At 38.9% G+C, this 19,680-nt stretch overlaps 1 protein-coding gene and 1 pseudogene across 2 annotated transcripts in view; both read left to right on the top strand.

The window, feature by feature from the left end:
- PTPN4 (protein tyrosine phosphatase non-receptor type 4) overlaps positions 1–19,680 on the top strand; it is a 189,493-nt gene that overhangs the window by 140,913 nt on the left and 28,900 nt on the right. For both annotated transcript variants that reach the window (XM_065931385.1, XM_065931386.1), the window contains exons 16-22: positions 4,027–4,186; positions 7,419–7,502; positions 7,594–7,650; positions 13,879–14,035; positions 17,944–18,110; positions 18,973–19,063; positions 19,148–19,209. In XM_065931385.1, the coding sequence (XP_065787457.1) occupies positions 4,027–4,186; positions 7,419–7,502; positions 7,594–7,650; positions 13,879–14,035; positions 17,944–18,110; positions 18,973–19,063; positions 19,148–19,209 (778 nt within the window). The remainder of the gene's footprint in view (positions 1–4,026; positions 4,187–7,418; positions 7,503–7,593; positions 7,651–13,878; positions 14,036–17,943; positions 18,111–18,972; positions 19,064–19,147; positions 19,210–19,680) is intronic.
- On the top strand, positions 1,020–2,048 carry LOC136162919 (tumor susceptibility gene 101 protein pseudogene; annotated as a pseudogene).

Below are 19,680 nucleotides of genomic sequence, written 5' to 3'. Positions count from 1 at the left end.
TAAACCACCACCACCACTCATATCCTGGGGAGTTTCTGTACACTTTAATTGTCTTGAGCATAAATTAGTAATCAGTCTGAAATGATGTTTACTTTGAAATACTCTAAATGTTACTACAAATTAGCCAAAATATCAAGAAGCCTGCATTTTGAACCAGAATTTTATCTATCTCAGAGAAGTATGGCAGGGTTAAATGCCTAATGAAGACAGGTGACACTAGTGATTGTAATTGAATGAGCCAAGAGCTCCTGGTGTGTATCTTAGAAAATAAGAGTTTTAATAAAATCTAAGAGCCATCATTTCTGTTAAGTTTGTATTAGTGTTTACCAAGAGTATGGTTTTTGTTTTCTACTCTTAAATTAGAATAAACTTTATACTTACATGTATGAAAGGTGTATTGGTACAGTTAAACTTTTGGGGGCTTTTTTTTTTTAATTTACAGTTTTCAGGGTTTATCCTGTTCATTTTTCTTTTTTATGAGTAATTACAATAATCTCTTCAGGATTATATTTTCTATACTATCTGTATGACCAATTTTTTTCTCAGCTCCCATACTTAAAGCCGAATGATTACCTCTACTTGTAAGACCCCAGCCATAGCCCTGATCCCTCTTCTTATTTTGGTTCCTATTTCCCAAGTCCTGTCTAAACTACCTGATAGTAGATGCTGGTCTTCCTTTAAGTTAGAGGTCCCTTCTTTCAGATGCTAGCTGTTATTCCTTGTAGGGCTTCATTCCACTACACTGCCTGGTTGTCCTTCCAGAGTGTGTGATGGTTCTTCATTCTGTTTTCCTTGGCAGTTTTTGTTTGTTTTTGTTCTGGCCTAGAAATAGAAGCTTTTTAAAGAACTGGCCTATTTCATGATATTATTTCAAATGTATTATAATTTTAAATTACAATACATGGTTTACCTATGAAAGTCATCTTCTGGTGGAGGCCGACTTCCTGTTGCTAGAGGGAGGGTGGGAAGGGGGGCGGCTGGCTCGTCCATGTACAGTTGTGTGGGGCGGCCTGGGGCGGCCCCCGAGCAGGTGACCCTCTGCCTGCAGGGACCAGAGTCGCGAGGCGGCTGCCATGGTGGGGTCGGAGAGCCAGCTCAAGAAAATAGTGTCCAAGTACAAATACAGAGACCTAACTGTACATGAAACTGTTAATGTTATTACTTGATACAAAGATCTCAAATCTGTATTGGATTCATATGTTTTTAATGATGGCATTTCTAGGGAACTAATAAACCTTAGTGGAACAATTCCTGTGCCTTACAGAGGTAATACATACAAATATTTCAATCTGCCTGTGGCTGCTGGACACATATCCGTATAATCCCCCTATCTGTTTCATTAAGCCTACTAGCTTAATGACTATTAAAACAGGAAAGCATGTTTTAGGTATAGCTTCCTTATCTACCTGAATGGAAGCACCCAGTCAGGCTTGTTGGGGCTTGTTCAAGTCATGATTGTGGTGTTTGGAGATGAACCTCCAGTCTTCTCTTGTCCTACTGTTTCAGCATCCTGTCCACCATTCCAGGCAACAGGGCCACCAAATGCTTCCTACATGCCAGGCCTGCCAAGTGGGATTTCTGCATAACCATCCGGGTACCCTCCCAATCCCAGTGGTTACCCAGGCTGTCCTTACCCACCTGGTGGTCAGTATCCTGACACAACAAGTTCCCAGTACCCTCCCAGCCTCCTGTGACCACTCTTGGTCCCAGTAGGTATGGCACAATCAGCGAAGACACCGTCGGAGCCTCTCTAAGCTCCGCGGTCAGTGACAGGCTGAGATGGCGGATGAAGGAGGAGATGACTCGTGCCCAGGCAGAACTCAGCGCCTTGAAACGAGCAGAGGAACACCTGAGAAAGGGCACCAGGAACTCGGGGAGCTGACTACCCGTCTAGATTGAGAGGTAGCTGAGGTCACTGAAAACATGGAACTTTTGAGAAAGAAGAACTCAATTCTGCTCTGGAGAAAATGGAAAATCAATCTGAAAACAATGCAAAACTTCTCTTCACCTTGTCCACATGGTTATACTTGGTCCTAAAGAAGAGATGAGACCTGTTGATTAATCCATGTGAAGTCCAGTGACTTCTGGTTTTCGTGAAGTCCTGGAATATTTTATCAACTGCTTTTTAGAAATTTCATTTCTGAGGCTCTGCCAAGAGTTGCCTATAGTTACCTGTCCTAATCCCCTATAGCAGGCCATGGTGGAAGCACACATCTCTATTGTAATCTGTGAGGACATTTTCTTGGACCACCAGCTCTTGAATGTATTGGATCTTAGAGGCTTGAGTTCTTGGCAGTTGAAATTAGCATAATAAAAACTAGTATGTCGGGAACCTGGAATCTCTAGCCATCAAGGTAGACCTCAGAGAAGCTTTTGCTGAAATGGGGAGATATGCTCTCTGATGCAGTCTTTATAGACTTACCAGAATTTAGAGCATTTTGATCCCTGAAGACTTCCATGTAGACCGCTGAGTGGTCGTTATTGTTAATCTGCGTATTTAGTTAGTATAATTTATACTAGATTAGAAGAGCTATTATTTTCTCTTAGGTGAAGTTAGACCATTCACTGTTAATCCTGGCTGACTACCTTGGCACTAAGCATGTTTTAGTATCACTACCATATCTACCAGGTGTCTAGTAGTAAGTCTATCAATAAGTTCACAGCTTCTCTACCAAGGGCACCATGTCTCCAAGAGCCACTCTGGCAGGGACCTCTGTGTCAGTTATCTTGGGCCAAATTATGCCATGGAGGCAGATTCTCCCCACTCACAGTAGCATACAACAAGGGTTCTTTCTCCCTTACCTTCCGTATACGTCATGGATCACCTGTGGCTCTGCTCCATGTCATGGTCATTTAAGGCTCAGACTGACAGCAGCCCCTGTTGGGACATGGCTGGTCTCCTGCCTGAGGGAAGAGAGAAACATAAACAGCAAGCTTCCCTTCAGTAGTGACTACTCATATTTCATTGGCCAGAGCACATCGTGTAGCCAGTCCTGCTTTCAGCCAGGAAGGAGTGGAGGGTACAGTTCTGCTTCTTGCAGGCCTTGTAGGTGTGCCTTTAGCATCTGCTTGTAACCTGTCCTGATTGCCACAGCAGTAGCCGTGAGGTTGACACCTGTCCTTAAGGCAGTGGGATGGAAATTCTTTCATTTTCCCAAAGGATCTCCTGCTGCCTCTGAGATAAATAAAAACCCCACTGATGGTCAATTTCCCCCTTCAGGGTCCTTTCAAGTCCAGGACTTCTATGGACGCAGGCTTTCTGAGGTCCAAGTTGAACCACTGGTTCCCCCTTCTGGCCTTTGTGAAAAACTCACCTTTTACTGCATACACTGTGCTCCTTCCTAAAAGCTGCATTTTTAACCTTGAGGTTTCCCCTGTCAGACTCAGCTCTTTTGCGCCTGCTGCTTCTGCCTCAGGCGTTTGCTTTCTAATGTTAATTGGGTTTTTGCATCCTCACCTAAAATCAGGTTTTCCAACACTGTCTTCTCCAGTTTTGTCTCCTCAGTGAACTCAGCACTCTTATCCATTGTGTTCATCACTTCCATAAATTGCATTTTATTTTCAAATAAAATGGGCAATCCCTTGATTTCTAAGGTGGCACCGAGTGTCTGTGTTATAGCTTGGTATCTGTGAACAGCTTGGCTCTCAGTTCTCATCTCTCTGCCTGCCCATAGAACTCCACTGAAGACCTTAGAAAGGGGTTTTCGGAAATGTATGTACATTGTTACGGTAGATCAATAAATCTCTTCATAGGGATATCCTTAAAGGATATTTTATTATTTATTATATAAACAATCTGTAGAATTGTTTACAGATTTGATAAATTAAGAAATTAGATTTATTACTTTAAACTTCAAAGTTAAGAAAGCTGTCATTAAACAGTGGCATTTGCAAATATGGTATTTAAAGCTTGTCTCCTACTAAACATAGTAAATATCTGAGTTGCTTGACCCTAGCTTTTAAAATAACAGATCTATAAGACAGCTTCCAAAATACTTAATTTTTTTCCCTTCTTTTCCTAACTAGATCGCAAGAGACTCCTGGAGATGGGCAGCCTCCAGCTTTACCACCCAAACAATCAAAGAAAAACAGTTGGAGCCAGATTCATTATTCACATTCTCAACAAGATCTGGAAAACCATGTTAATGAAACATTTGATGTTCCATCATCTCCTGAAAAATCTACTGTAAGTAACTTCTTCAAATATTCTCACGTTTCTTTGAAAATGTTTAATTGTAAATGAAGTTTCTTTTGTACCCTAGCCTGTTTATCTGTAAATTATGTTACAGTACTTTCTCTTATTCATCATATGTTTACTCATAAATTGTGCCACCATATAACCCAATTGTGGGAGTTTCTTTTATCATCATTTATAAAACGTTCATTGCTCTAGAAGTTAATTTTTGACAGATTTGTTGATTTCAGTCTTGCAAAACACATTTCCAGAACAAACGCTAGTAGCCTATTAAATACCATTAATTTTATTATATAATTAGACGCAGCAACTTTGTCGTTTTAATCAACCTTTTAAAATTGAATACAGGTCTTTGGAATATATAATTGCCGTGTTCTTCAAAATATATCCATGAGATATTTTGGTACTTTGTACCAAAAAAAAATGGTAAATTTTTAGAATCCCCTGATTTGTGAATTTTCATTGCTTTTTCAAGTAGATGAATCAAAGGTCAGATTGTTAATAAATTTTAAGGATACATTGTGTTTATGAAGAAGTATAGGACAGACAGAAATATGGGTGTATTTCAGGAAACTTAAAGGGATACCAAGGAATAAAATGAGATACAAGGAAGGGCGGCCCCACAGCAGATGTGGGCAGTGCCAAACGCCTTGCTGGCCATTGCTCACTTACCCTCTTGTTCTTCACCCACAGTCCTCCCACACTGTCTAAAAGTGAAAAGCCAGAGGCAGCCATTTAAAGTTCTCCCGCACTTACTGCACCATGACATCATAGAGATCAAAATCCTTATTCAAAATGAATGACAACTTTAGTGCTACCTGTGTGGTGATTCCTATGTATCATTCATTGGTTCATAGTTAACCGAGGTCTTTCTTTACCTACTTAGGTAGGTAGTGGGCATACAAAGATAAATCAGACATCGTCCCTGCTGTTAAATAATCTACAGTCTAGTTTGTTTTTTCTCTCAAGCAAAAATTACTTATTGAGTACCTGCTCTGTGCCATGCATTGTTGTGGGCTCTGGGAATATAGTAGAATAAAATTTTAAAAACTCTGCCTGCAAGGAACTTATATTCTAAGGATAAGGATGAGTCAAGCTATAAACAAAGGAAATAAATTGATAGTCTATTAGATAAGTGCTAGAGAGACCAGGCAGAAAAGGGCTAGGAATTTCCAGAGTGGAGTGTTACAGTTTTACGTGGTGTGAGCCAGGGGTGAGTTTGGTGATAAACTACATGGATACTTGATAGGAGAGCAGATGAACCCAGTGAACAGCAGGCGCAAAGACAGGGGGTGGCTGACACTGTCAGAGGGCACCGAGGGGTGCGTGAGGCCGGAGCAGAATGGGCAAACTAGAAGGAACAGGGAAGGCTGAGATCCCAAACGCCTGGTCTTGTGAAGGTTTGGTCCAGTCTCTAAGTGAGATCGGAAGCAAATGGACATACCTGTGGAGAGAAGCCATATGCTGTCACAGGTTTGAATGGTTTCACTCTGGCTTTTATGTTGAGAGTAAATCGAAAGCAGGGTGGCAGTAGAGAAACTGGCCGTGAGGTGTCATCCCAAGAAGCAGTGGTGATTGGACCAACATGGCTGTGGGAGAAATAAGACCGTGGCTGTGTTCCGGGTGGAGTTGTAGAGTAGAGTTGACACAGTCTGCTGATGGACTGGTTATAGAGTACTAGGGAGAGAGAATCAAGGATAATAGCAACTTTGGGCCTATGCAACTAGGAGAATGAAGTCCATTTGCTGGGACATGAAAGGCGCCAGGTAGAACAGGTGTGGGGGGAATATCAGGAGCTCAATAGGGGCACAATGATATGTCTGCTAGGAACCCATTTAGAGAGATGATTCTGGAGTTGAAGGGAGGGATTGAAGCTGAAGTTATAATGTTGAAAGTTGATGGCATGAAGACAATATTTAAAACCGTGAGATAGGAAGTGTAGAGTGTGCAGATTACCTTAATAAGAAATTCTGAAATATTAATCCTCCAACCTATAAGGACGAGGGAGATGAAAGCAAAGGAAACTGAGAAGATGCAGACAAAATGGTAGGAAAGAAAACTAGCCAGCTAGCTGATGAGAAGACGGTACAGAGAGAGTAATCACCTGTGTCAAATGCTACTGGTGAGTTCTGTAATTAGAAGTGATTTTAGGAAATTCACAAAAGTATCAGTTCAGTTCAGTCGCTCAGTCGTGTCCAGCTCTTTGCCACCCCATGAATCGCAACACGCCAGGCCTCCCTGTCCATCACCAACTCCCGGAGTTTACTCAAACTCATGTTATATCGAGTCAGTGATGCCATCCAGCCATCTCATCCTCTGTCGTCTCCTTCTCCTCCTGCCCCCAATCCCTCCCAGCATTAGGGTCTTTTCCAGTGAGTCAGCTCTTCGCATGAGGTGGCCAAAGTATTGGAGTTTCAGCTTCAACATCAGTCCTTCCAGTGAACAGCCAGGACTGATCTCCTTTAGGATGGACTGGTTGGTATAGATACAACTAATTCAGCTGTGGATTTAAGGGAAGATTTCCCAGAAATAATCATCTCAGACCTGTGTCTTGAAGGATAAGAAAGAATTAGCCAGATACTTACCTTAAAAGAGTAGGCATACAACATTAAGTGAAAGAAGCCTGTTACAAATGACCATATATTGTGTAATTCTACATACATGAAACATTCAGAATAGTCAAGTATGTATATATAGGGGGGGAGAAAAATAGATGAGGGGTTGAATAAGATTTGGGGGATGGGGCAAGCAGAGGGGGAGTGACTGATGATGGACACAGGGTTTCTTTGGGGGATGAGGAAAAGGTTCTAAACTTAAATAGTAGTGCTATTGGTACAATTCTGTCACTGTAGTAGAAATTACTGAATTATACTCTTTGAATGGGTGAAGTGTAGTATGTGAATTGTATCTCAGTGAAGCTGTTTTTTAAAAATCAGAGGGAATCATGAATTCATGTAAAACTTATGAATACTTGCTCTGTGCAAAGCTTTGAGCCAGGTTCTAGGGACACTGTGGTTTATTAATTAGATAATTAATAAAGGCCCTGTTACTCTTGGCGCTTATAGTCTAGTATACAGTGGTAAGGCAAGAGAGGAATTTGAATTATGATTCTTTATACACTTCAGATAATATGAATATACACAAAGCATGCTTCCTGTATGTCTGAAAGTCAGTAGCCTGTAAATGAAGAGAATGATGAGTCCTCTGTTTTTGTCTTTTTAAGCCTAATGGTGGTATTCCACATGATAATCTCGTTCTAATCAGAATGAAACCTGATGAAAATGGGAGGTTTGGATTCAATGTAAAGGTAACTTAGAATTTGTATTGCACTCATCTTGTAAATAAGGTGTTTCTATATCTGTAATACTGACTAATGCCTGATTTGCTCTGTTGTGCAGGGAGGGTGTGACCAGAAGATGCCTGTGATCGTGTCCCGAGTTGCGCCAGGAACCCCTGTGAGTTCCACAGCCTTCTCAGTGATCCTAGCTTCAAGAATACATACTTATTTTCTTAGTATAAATAAAGCAATAAAATGAATCATTTAATTTGTCAAGTATACCATGTTGTTTGTTGGCTCTCCTAAATTGCTGGGAAGTTAATTTTTATTTCTTCCCTATCTTCTAGAACAGTTTTTCAAATGCTTGTTTTTACAGAGATTCTAGATTCTATCAAAATAACCCCTCTAAATAGCAAAATGTAGACAGAGGTATAGTTTGTTTGTTTTTTCGTTGACTTCTTTTTTCATTTAGAATTGTTTACTTACATTCTGTTTGTCTACTTTCTGTTTAAAATATTTATTTGAAACTCTTCATATGAACATGCTAAGACAAAGTAAAGAAAATACTGTATGTACCCATGACGATGAAACCCGCCACCCGCCCCCCGCCTCCCGCTACCGCCCTATCCTTCAGCTTCAGCACTCATAAACTTTCTGCTTGTGAATCATAAGGACAATTCTTAATAAATTGTGGGCGCATCATTTTTATTGCTCATTATATAGTAAATACTGCTTTCAGATTCCCGTTTCTGTTGTTTATTCTGTTTAACTGCATTTTTCTTCAAGAACTTTTGAGTCAGTACCCGTTATCTCAGCTGTCTCTGACCTGGGAAGGGTAGGAACCTGCAGCCTGAGAGAAAGAGACCAGTTATGAGATTTTGGTGCTTTGCAGCAACCTCAAAGTTGATTTGAAGATCATAGTCAAGATTGATCAACGATATCATGATAGTTTTGGTTCTGGTTTTTAAGAACTTGCTGATTGCAAATAACAGAGTACTTGTGGAATTTTTGTTGTTGTTGAGTTGTTAATTTGTGTCTGAGTCTTTGTGACCCTGTGGCCTACAAACACATTCTTTGTGAGCCTATGGACTGCAGCATTCCCTGTCCTTCACTGTGTCCTAGAACCTGCTCAAATTCATGTCCATTGAGTTGGTGATACTGTCTAACCATCTCATCCTCTGTTGCCCCCTTCTCCTCTTTAATTGTCCCCAGCATCAGGGTCCTTTCCAGTGAGTCGGCTCTTTGCATCAGGTGGCCAAAGTATTGGAGCTTCAGCATCAGTCCTTTCAATGAATATTCATGGTTGATTTCCTTTAGGATTGACTGGTTTGATCGCCTTACAGTTCAAGGGATTCTCAAAAGTCATCTCCACCATAATTCTAAAGCATCAATTCTTTGGTGACTCTAAAATCTTTACTAAATAGAAATTTGTGTAGCAGCCTTCTTTATGACTCAACTCTCATATCTGTACATGACTACTGGAAAAACCATAGCTTTGACTATGTGGACCTTTATCAGCAAATTGATGTCTCTTCTTTTCAATATACTGTCTAGGGTTTGTCATAGCTTTCCTTCCAAGGAGCAAGTGTCTTAATTTTATGGCTGCAGTAATTTTGGAGCCCAAGAAAATAGTCTGTCACTGCATACTCCTGGCTTAATTATAAATACAAAATTTTTCATATAGCTGTAGAGGTTTATCATAAAACCCCAGGACAGGAATGTTGTCAGACTTCTAGAAAGAATTTTATAAATCTTTTGCAGAACTATTTTTCATGTCCATTTCTTTTTTGTGTGAATTTTTCTTTCTCAGTGCAAACTGGTTTGTACTGGAATCAGCTTAATCTCTCAAACTACAATAAAATACATTCTAAATGAAAAGTGTACTTAGTAGCAGCTTCAAGCCAATTTCCTGTAACATTAGCACCACAGACACACTCTTTGTTTAGATATGATAGTGACTCCAAAATTTCAACTAAATAGAAATTGTGTAGCTGCACCATTCTGTCCCTCCATTCATTTGAAGAGATGTGCCTACCAGCAACTTCTGGGCTTATATTTTATATAACCAGCTCAGCACCCCAGAGTCATTAGACTCCTCATTTCAAGTTACAGAGTCAGAGGAAGCAAAATCTCATAGATCCAGTTTGGATAAAATGTCCTCTTTTAAAGAAATCCCTTGTGATCAGAAGTGACAAGCCAGGGATATGATGTATATAATAAACTTCCTACACATGTGAAAGATAAGGGAAGTAGTCTAGAATTATTTGTTCAGTATGTATTGGAAAATATGTGTTGGGGCATGGGGGTAGTGCAAGGTGAGGAGGTGAGAGGTGGCCGTATTCTCATTTATCAAGTAGAAAGTTAGATAATATTTAAAGTAAAAACTAAAAAATGAAATTGGAATGTTACATAGTGATACTAAGGTAAATACAAAAGCTGTAGCTAAAATGTTGAAATACATTGCGAAACACGTTGCCTCAGACTGGGCGGGGGAGGGAGGGGAAGCATAGGGAAGAATGCAGGAAATGGTTTCTTGTCATAATAATCTTATAGACCAAGTCAGCTTTTTAAACTGTGCAATGTATAGCTTTCCCCAATACGAAAGTTTTAACTAAAAGTCAAATATATGACTTTTGACCTGATAATTCTACTTTTAGGAATTACCTCTTATGAAACAGAACATAGGATACACAATAATGTTCATTGTAGTATTGTCTGTGAAAATTAAAATTGGAGGGAAAATCAAAATGAACATCATTAGAGCTGAGTAAATAAGTTATGCTTTGGTTTGCAGCTATTGAAATAATAGATGATGTAGTTTTATGTGTATGGAAAAGTTTTCGTAAGATAGTATTTTGAAAAACATTTTACAATGGAATACTACTCAGCTATAAAAGAGGAATGAAATAATGCTATTTGCAGTGATGTAAATGGACCTGGAGATTATCAAACTGAGTGAGGTCAGACAGAAAAAGACAAATATTATGTGGTATCATTTCTGTGTAGAATCTAAAGATAATACAAATAAGTTTATTTATAAAACAAAGACAGACTCAGAGACATAAAAAACAAACTTATGGTTCCCAAGGAGGGCAGAGGCTCGGAGGGCTAAGTTGGGAGCCCGGGACTGACAGATGCACACCGCCGTGTGTAACATGGGTGAGTAGCAAGGATGCGCTTTGCTGCACAGGGAATTGTAGTCAGTGTCTTGCGATAACTGGCAATGGGAAAGAACTGAAAGACATGCATGTGTTCACACGTGTAACATGTGTTAACACGTGTAACATGCATGTGTTAACACGTGTAACCGAGTCCTAGTAACGTGTAACCTGCATATCTGAGACTAACACAGTGTTGTAAGTCAGGTATACTCAATGAAAATACACAGTATACTTTCATTTGTGTTTTATCCAGTTTTTTAAATTGTGAGTTATATTTTAAAAATCTGGAAACATGCTGAAATAGTTAGCAGTATTTCATCTCGGTGGTAGAATTACTAGTATTTATCTCTTGCTTCCTTTCTTTAATTGTCTGAATCGTGATGGTGAGCATGTATTGCCCTTACAATTAGGAAAGAAATCTTTTTTTATTTGTATGCCAGGTAGTCATAAAGTGAATATTGATTTTTTCTGATCAGTGAACATGGATAGTTTGCAGTTCAGTAAAGGATGTTCAGGGAGCACTCTATAGACAGGTTAATTTCCAAACAGAACTTTATGACTCTAAATATTCTTTCTAGGCTATACAGATTACTATATTGGTAACTTTTCCTTTCTGTCAGAATGATGTTCTATAAATAGTGGCTGACTTTAGAATCAATTAAATAAATACAAAATAAATGAAATATTATTAACTTAGAAACAATTGCAGTGTTTAGAATCCTCATTTTAGGTGATTGGTAGAAAAGGGCAGTGTTTAAAATATTTTAATGTCATTTTCTCTATTGGACACCTTTTGAAATGGACAAAGTAATTTTCAAATTATTTCCAAGCCTGGCATGCTGCAGTCCATGGGTTTGCGAAGAGTTAGACATGACTTCATGACTGAACAACAGCATTCTCCAAAGTCATATATTTCTTCCTATCTGATCATATTCAAGCCAATAGCTTTTGCCAGAGCAAAATTCATCTTATGTAGACTTTCCAAATCAGAATGAAATGCAAATAAGAAATTATACCTGACAAAGGGCAGAAGATGATTAAGTGTAAGAGGGTTCCCTGCAGTTATAGCACGTAATTAGTAGTGTGCTGTAACAGGCAGAGAAGTGGAAAAAGAGCACCTCAAGGGAATGGTCTGAACCTTACTTTTTAATTTCCCAGGTTTTAATTCTTTACATTGAAATATCTCATTTTTTACATTTCACAACTATGCATAATTAAAACAGATACCTGTTCCATTTTCAGAATTTCAGGTGTCTAAAATCACACATTTCATAAGCAGCAGTGGAAGAACCTGACTCCTGGATCAGTGCTCTTTCTACTAATGACAGTACCTTGTTGGATTTTGTTGACTCTGTGTTGTATAGTGAGTTTAGTCCTGCTTCCATCTTTCAAGCCTTTGCCCTTTCTGTAAGGCCCAGCCCCTTCATTTCCTTCAAAGTCTAACCCATCATCCTGCAAACTCAATTCCATTGTGTTCTCGTTACTGTATTCCTGGAACAGGCTGTCCACATTTCTGTTGATTTCTTTTACCTTATTTGCTTGTTTGTTTTCGCACAGTAGTGCACTGCTATAAAGATAACTGTGTTGCCCGAACCCATACCAAGTAAATGGTGAACCTGTAAATTTTTTATCAAAACAGTAAAATTTCTGATGCTTTCTCTTTTAAATGTATTGGGAAATGAAGAAATAATAATACTGATTTAGTATCCTGTAATTCAGAACATCGGAAACACTGAGAATCAAAGTTTTATTTCTTTGTGAAAACTTACCAAAGGTGATTTGTGAACAGTACTTTTCTTTTTCTTGTCATATAACTTAAATTACAGTGTGAGCATTTTTCCTTATCTCAACAAATCGTGATAATTCTAAGTCTGAATCCACTTTCACTTGTCCTTTGCACTTTCAGTGATATGAAATATCTTCCAGGAGCTCCTGTATTGAGTTTTTGTTTTTTGAGATCTGTCCATTTTTATTTCCTCTCAATTTTTTATTTTTTTTGCCACACTGTGGCATGTGGGATATTTCCCTGACCAGGGATAGAACCCACACCCCCTGCATTGGATGTGTGGAGTCTTAATCACTGGACTGCCAGGGAAGTCCCAAGAAGTTTCTTGCCAGCATCACTACCTTGGACATCTTCATCCTTGTCACAGCCACTTTCATCATTTGTGCTAATAAGTTCATCTTCTCTAAATTCCTTTCCCTGTGTATTTAGGGTCTCTCAAACAATAGAAATGTTGATATTTACATAGTCATTTACTTTTATAACTCCATTTATGTTCACTTTGAATTTCAGCTTCAGCACTGTCCCTTTTTGTTTCTTTGCTGCACTTGTAACTTTTTGGCCAGTTGCTCCTTATCCATTTTTTATGTGGGTTTATCTTTGGGAGACAAGGAGACCACACAAGTACCTGCTTTGCTACCTCCACATGAACTGAGTAACTGATGCGTAACAACAAGCCACCAATAGACTTTGAAAGAAGGGATGTGATTGGTCATTGATCATGCTGCATATTTATGATTTGAATAGTGATTTTTGGACTGTCAGGCTAACAGCGAGTTTTCAACTTTATGCAGTAGCTGAAATTCGCATGATGTTAGGAGACCGGTGTTATTTTCCTCAACTGTGGCAACTGAAATTCGTATGTATCTGCACAGTGCAAAGTGAGAGCTACCTTGATCTATGCACTTAAGAACATTAGTCTTACCTGTATGTCTGGAAATGTAATAGGGCATCAGGGGAAAAATTAATAAAGAAGGTAAAAAAGAATGTCTTTATAGGAAAGGGAGTTTTTGTTTTTAATTTCTTTTTGTTTGTGCTGAGTTTTCATTGCTGCATGCAGGCTTTCTCTAGTTGCTGCAAGCAGGGGCTTCTCTAGTTGCTGCAAGCAGGGGCTACTCCAGTCGTAGGTGGGCTGCTCGTTTCGGTGGCTTCTCTGGTTGCAGGGAACAGGCTCACTAGTTGTGGTGTGCAGGCTTAGCTGCCCCTCAGCGTGTGGGATCTTCCTGGGCCGGGGATTGAACCTGTGTCCCCTGCATTGGCAGATGAATTCTTCACTACTGTACCACCAGGGAGGTCTGAAAGTGAGTTTTCTGCTTCTGTTTTTTTTAATAGATAAGTGAATGGATAGATGATTTCTGTATGTAATTTTATTTCTGCTCTGGAGTCTATAAAAGTAAATTGCTGTTCCTTACTTCCAGAAAGCTACATGTGAATCTGAAACCTTCTTTGCATCCCTTGACAGGCTGACCTGTGTGTCCCTCGATTGAATGAAGGGGACCAAGTGGTACTGATCAACGGTCGGGACATTGCAGAGCACACCCACGACCAGGTGGTCCTGCTGATCAAAGCGAGCTGTGAGAGACATTCTGGGGAGTTAGTCCTTCTAGTTCGACCTAATGGTGGGTACTCTGTGATTTACTGCATGTTTTTAATAATTCCCTCATGTTTATTACTAGACACAGCAGCTAGAGTGGGCTTCTTAGAACTCGGTCACATCAGACTGACCTGTGGCTTACCTTCATAGTGGTTGTTGTTTAGTTGCTAAGTCATGTCCAGTTCTTTTTGACCCCATGGACTGTAGCCCAGCAGGCTCCTCTGTTCGTGGGATTTTCTAGGCAAGAATACTGGAGTGGTTTGCCATATTCCTTCTGCAGGGGATCTTCCCAGCCCAGGGATTGAACCTGTTTCCTGAATGGGTAGGTGGATCTTTACCACTGAGCCACCAGAGCAGTGTTCACATGTAGGGTCAAATGCAGATTCTCCGCCACCTTGCCTGCCCCTCTGCCTTCCTCACTCTCTCGTTCTCTGTGCTGGCCTGCTTGATGGTCCGTCTTCTTAAAGCACTCCTCTTGACGTTTGTACAACGTATACCCTCACATCGTTCAGGTCTCTGCTGAGATATCAGCCTCAGGAAGTTCTCTCCAGACCACCATGACTGCAGTTGCCTCTCTCGCCCCCAAGGTGCTCAAGGAGTCCTCGGTACTCAGATATACTTGTTATTCCATCTGTAGAAAATTAACAAGCTAAAGTTTAGTTTCCTTGGCAACCTCAAGAATATCCTGCCACGTGGAGTGCTCAGTGGCTCCTGAAGCAGTTCATTCCCCATATGGACAGTGTGAAACTATTAACTGACCTAAAAGTCCATCTTCCTTCAATCCCAGTGTTTCTAGTTCTGTCACTTTGTGCTATGCAGAATAAATGTAATACAGAATAAGTTCAATCCCTCATCAATGTTTTGCAGTGAGTTTTACTACAAGCTGCCCTTTTTTTTTTTTTTTTCAGTTTAACAATCCCAGGTCCTTCAACCTGTGTTCATAATGCATAGTTTCAAGTTTCCTCAACATTCATCAGTCTCCTGGACCTGATGAATTTTTTTAGGAAAAAATTCTTAAGTGCCTGTACTATCTAGCATTAGACATATTCTTCTAATTTTGTTCTAAACTATTTATTGTTAATCATAGTTTTAGTCAGAAGAGTAAATTATTGGTTAATGTCACATTGTTAGTTGCTGACTACATACCATAAGGAGCAAAATGTAATTAGAACTACCTACTCCTCCACATACCCATCTTGTCTCTTGGGTACAGACATTTTCATTTTATCTTCTCTACAGGCAGACCTTGGAGATATTGCAGTTTCAGTTCTAGACCATCACAATAAATAAATAAAATACCACAGTAAAGAAAATATTGCAGTAAAGCAAGTCACATATTTTTTCTATTTCTCAGTACATATAAAAGTTTCATTTATACTATACTGTAGTCTGTTAAGTATGTAATGTACATATCTTAATTTAAAAATACTTTACTGCTAAAAATTGCTATCATCATCTGAACCTTCAGGGAGTCATAATCTTTTTTGAAATACTAAATCAAAGATCATTGATCATAGAGCACTATAACATATATAATAAAAACAAAAAGTTTGAAATTTATTGGGAGAATTAAAATATATGAGACACAAAGTAACAAATGTTGCTTGAAAAATGATACCAATAGGTTTGCTCAACACAGAATTGCCATAAACCTTCAATTTGTTTAAAAAAAAAAAAAAGTTATCTAAGAAATGCAATAGAACAAGGTATGCCTGTAGTTTTTTTTTTTTTTTTTTTTTTCCCTGTATTCACGTTCTAGAATTAGCTTTCTAGGAAAATTTAGAAGACTTCAACAGAACATACCATTTTTGACTTTTAAAGAAACTCATTTATTTAGATCTGATATTTAGGTGGTTCATTTTTAGGCATTTTCTGTCATATAAAGCAACTTAATTTTCTTACTAAGAGTTGTCTCTCAATCTGATTTTTTTTTTCAATTTTCTCTTGATAATAGATCCTGGAGAACTTAATAATCATATTAGCTAATAATTTTAAAATGCCTTCCATAGACCTGGCTCTTTTATATCTTCTCATTTAATGTTTACAGCCATCCAGTGAGACTAGTGAATTAACATCATATTATGGTTGAAGACATTTATTCACCGAGATATTCATTACCTGCTTGCAAATTCATGACTAGTACAGAGAGAGAATGTGAACAAAAGTCTATATAATGGAAAAGGCATGGTCATTTTGCAATTCCAATTTACCCCATTTATACTTTAAACTAGGAGAGGAACCCACCTGATACCTACTTCTTTTGGCAAAGATCTTTCTAATACTGTTTTATCATCAAAATCTGGACCAGGATTCACTTTCAGTGCGGGTGTCATGTCCATTTTTTAAGAAAATAATGTATTAAAAAAAAAAAAAGAAAATAATGTATAATTAAAATTTTAAATTATGTTTGTCAAAAATATCAGAGAAGGACTTCCCTGGTGATCCAGTGGTTAAGAATCTGCCTGCCAGTGCAGGGGCTGTGGGTTGAATCCCTGGTCCAAAAGATTCCACATACTGCAGAGCTACTAAGCCCATGTGCCACAGCCACTGGCCTGCGCTCTAGAACCTGAGAGTTTACAGCTCATGCTCTGCAACAGGAGAAGCCACTGCAGTGAGAAGCCTGTGCACCACAACCAGAGAGAGCCCAAATGCATCGATGAAGATCCAGCACAGCTGCAATCAATCAGTTAGCTAAAAATATCAAAAGATACGAGCTTGTTTTTCCTGGTCTTTTCCCCTTTAAATCTTGTTTCTTCTTAGACAAAATGTATTTATGTCTTTTTGTCTTTGCATTCTTCATTTCAGAAATCTGTTCTTCTCAAAAATGCATTTATATCTGAGCAGGAACAAAGCCTCTTAAAGGCAGGAGCTTGACTCCCTCCTTTAGAAGGTTCTGCTCTTTTTCAGTTCTGCTGCCCGCATGGGGGTCAGGATTCTGCAGGACCAAGGGTGCATGCAAGCCAGCACCTGTGGCCTCCTCTTCCTTTCTATACCACTTTTTTCAACTCTCAGTTCTCTGACCAAATAGCTCTGAGTCTGCTTCCTGGGTCTTTGTGACCAGTTTTCCCAGGTCCTTTCTCCCAAGGGTTGGTGACAAGTTATAGGCCAGTAGGGTATCATAAGAAGCAATTTCCACAGGAGTGTAGACTGAGCTTCTGTGTGGACCGGGATGTTGTTCATGGTATTGTTTATAGGCCCCTACATTACAGAGTGGAGCCGAGGGTGGAAAGAAGAGAAGGGCAGGCTGAGAGTGGGCTAAGGGTTACAGCCTAGAGTTTGGCTCCTCTTACTCCCATGACTATGAATTCTGGCCTAGAATTCTCCTTTGAAATTTGGTTTCCTGGGACTTGCCAGTGGTCCAGTGGTTGGAACTCCACACGCCCAAGGCAGAAGAGGGCCTGGTTTCCATCCCTGGTCAGGGAACTAGATCCCAAAAGTGCCTTCACTAAAACTTGTGCGGCCAAATAAAGAAATATATTAAAGAAGTTAAAAAAAAAAATTCTAGTCCTCTAAGTTGTTTGATAAATATGTCGAGAAACAACAATAGGACATATTTAGTTTAGCATTCTGTTCAGTTTGTGTGTAACTCTTCCTGTCTACATGTGTGGTGGATAGGTCTCTATTGGTGCTGTTGCCCAAGATTACACAGATTAAGGACAGATCTATTCAGAGCAGACCTTCTTGACATTCCTCTTTTTCTTACTGTCTCTGCAAATTGCAGACATTTTCAGCAATAATGGCCAAGAACCCTTCTTTTCTCCAGAGGTACTTTTTCAACTCCACAATACTCTTGGCCCATATACAATGACTCCAGACTCAGATCTGATCAGTGAACAGTATGTGAATACTTTTTTCTGACACAAAATTAAATAATATCTGGTAAATTCCTTTTGCCAATTCGTTAAGGTTTCCATATTGGTTGTGTTTTTGTAGCTGTGTATGATGTAGTGGAAGAAAAGCTAGAAAATGAGCCAGACTTCCAGTACATTCCTGAGAAAGCCCCGCTCGACAGCGTCCATCGGGATGACCACCCCCTGAGAGAGTCGATGACCCAGCTGGCTGAGGGCCTTGTCACTGGAACAGTGCTGACACAGTTTGACGTAAGTAACATGGTGTAGAAAAGGTGTTTGCCCATATGCTCTTATTAATTTCATAGCTTCCTAACTGCCTAATCTAGTATCAGTTATAGTGTATTAATATTACTGAGAAATATTGGCAAAAAGAGCTGTAGAAGGTAAAGTTTTAAAAATTACTCCCCAAATACTAGCTGTGATTTCACTAATAGATATCAGTTTAAAAGAGGGAGATAAGGAGATTTTATAGGTATATGTCATCAAACTACATTTTTTTCTATAATTAAATAGCTGTTTTTATTAAAGGTTGCAGATGAAGATAGACTATTATAGACTTAAAAATCCTGAGTTAAAGAATAGTTTTTGGGCCTTGTCATATTTAATCCTTCTCTAACTTTTGTCAATGTAGTTAGGCATCACTAATATCTGTTTCTGGAGTATATGTTATAGATAAATGATTATAAAATATTTGGGGCACATCAGTTTTTCTTTTAAACACCTCTAAATGAAAGCTACCTAAGTGGGAAGAAAAATCTAACAAAGAGTGGATGTATGTTAAAAAATAAATAAAGGAGTACCTTCAAATATAAAATAAATGACATAAATATTACCTGTAGATTTGCTATTTAAAACTTCAGGTACTCTTTCTGTAAGGAAAATTGTTTTTTCATGTTTTACCGTTTTTCAAAATGTTTATAATTCATATTAGAAATCTTGCAGAATTCAGGTTTGCAAACCTGGTTTAATACTTCACTAACCAGAGGTACATCATTGTATAGATGAGGTATTCCAAGGTAAAAACCCATTTCTTGATAGCATAGAATCAAATCTAAAAAAAATAAAAACTCTTGATGGCTTTCTGAACTTGTCTTGTACTTTATTTTTTTAGCAACTGTATCGGAAGAAGCCTGGAATGACAATGTGTTGTGCCAAATTACCTCAGAACATTTCCAAAAATAGATACAGAGATATTTCGCCTTGTAAGTATCTATTCTCTTTGTGTGTTAAGTTTAATCTTCTTAACATAACTTTATTAAAATATTCTTTCTTTTAAATTTTTTCAGATGATGCTACACGGGTCATTTTAAAGGGTAATGAAGACTATATCAATGCAAATTATATAAATGTAAGTTTGTTTTTTTTAAATTATACCTTTGTCGTTTGGAATAAGAGGGGCCAATCTAAACTTTGAGGTTTATTCTAGAATCCATGATTAATGAGGATCAACTTTACTTTGTACCTCTGATGAGGACTTTTAAAAAAAATTCATTTATTTCTTAACTGAAGGATAATTGCTTTACAGAATTTTGTTGTTTTCTGTCAAACCTCAACATGAATCAGCCGTACGTATTATTCCTGTGTCCCTCCCCTCTTGAGCCTCCCTCCCACCCCCCCCCCCACCCCACCCCTCCAGGTTGACACAGGGCCCCTGTTTCAGTTCTGTGAGTCACACAGCAAGTTCCCATTGGCTATCTATTTTCCATGTGGTGATGTAAGTTTCCATGTTTCTGTCTCCATACACCTCACCCTCTCTACCCCACTCCCCGTGTCCATATGTCTGTTCTCTATGTCTGTTTCTTCAGAAATAAATTCATCG

This window comes from Muntiacus reevesi, chromosome 3, assembly GCF_963930625.1.
Source record: "Muntiacus reevesi chromosome 3, mMunRee1.1, whole genome shotgun sequence".
In the NCBI taxonomy this organism is placed as follows: Eukaryota; Metazoa; Chordata; class Mammalia; order Artiodactyla; family Cervidae; genus Muntiacus; species Muntiacus reevesi.
Note: the sequence above shows the minus strand (reverse complement) of the source record. Positions and strands in the feature narration are given on the sequence as shown.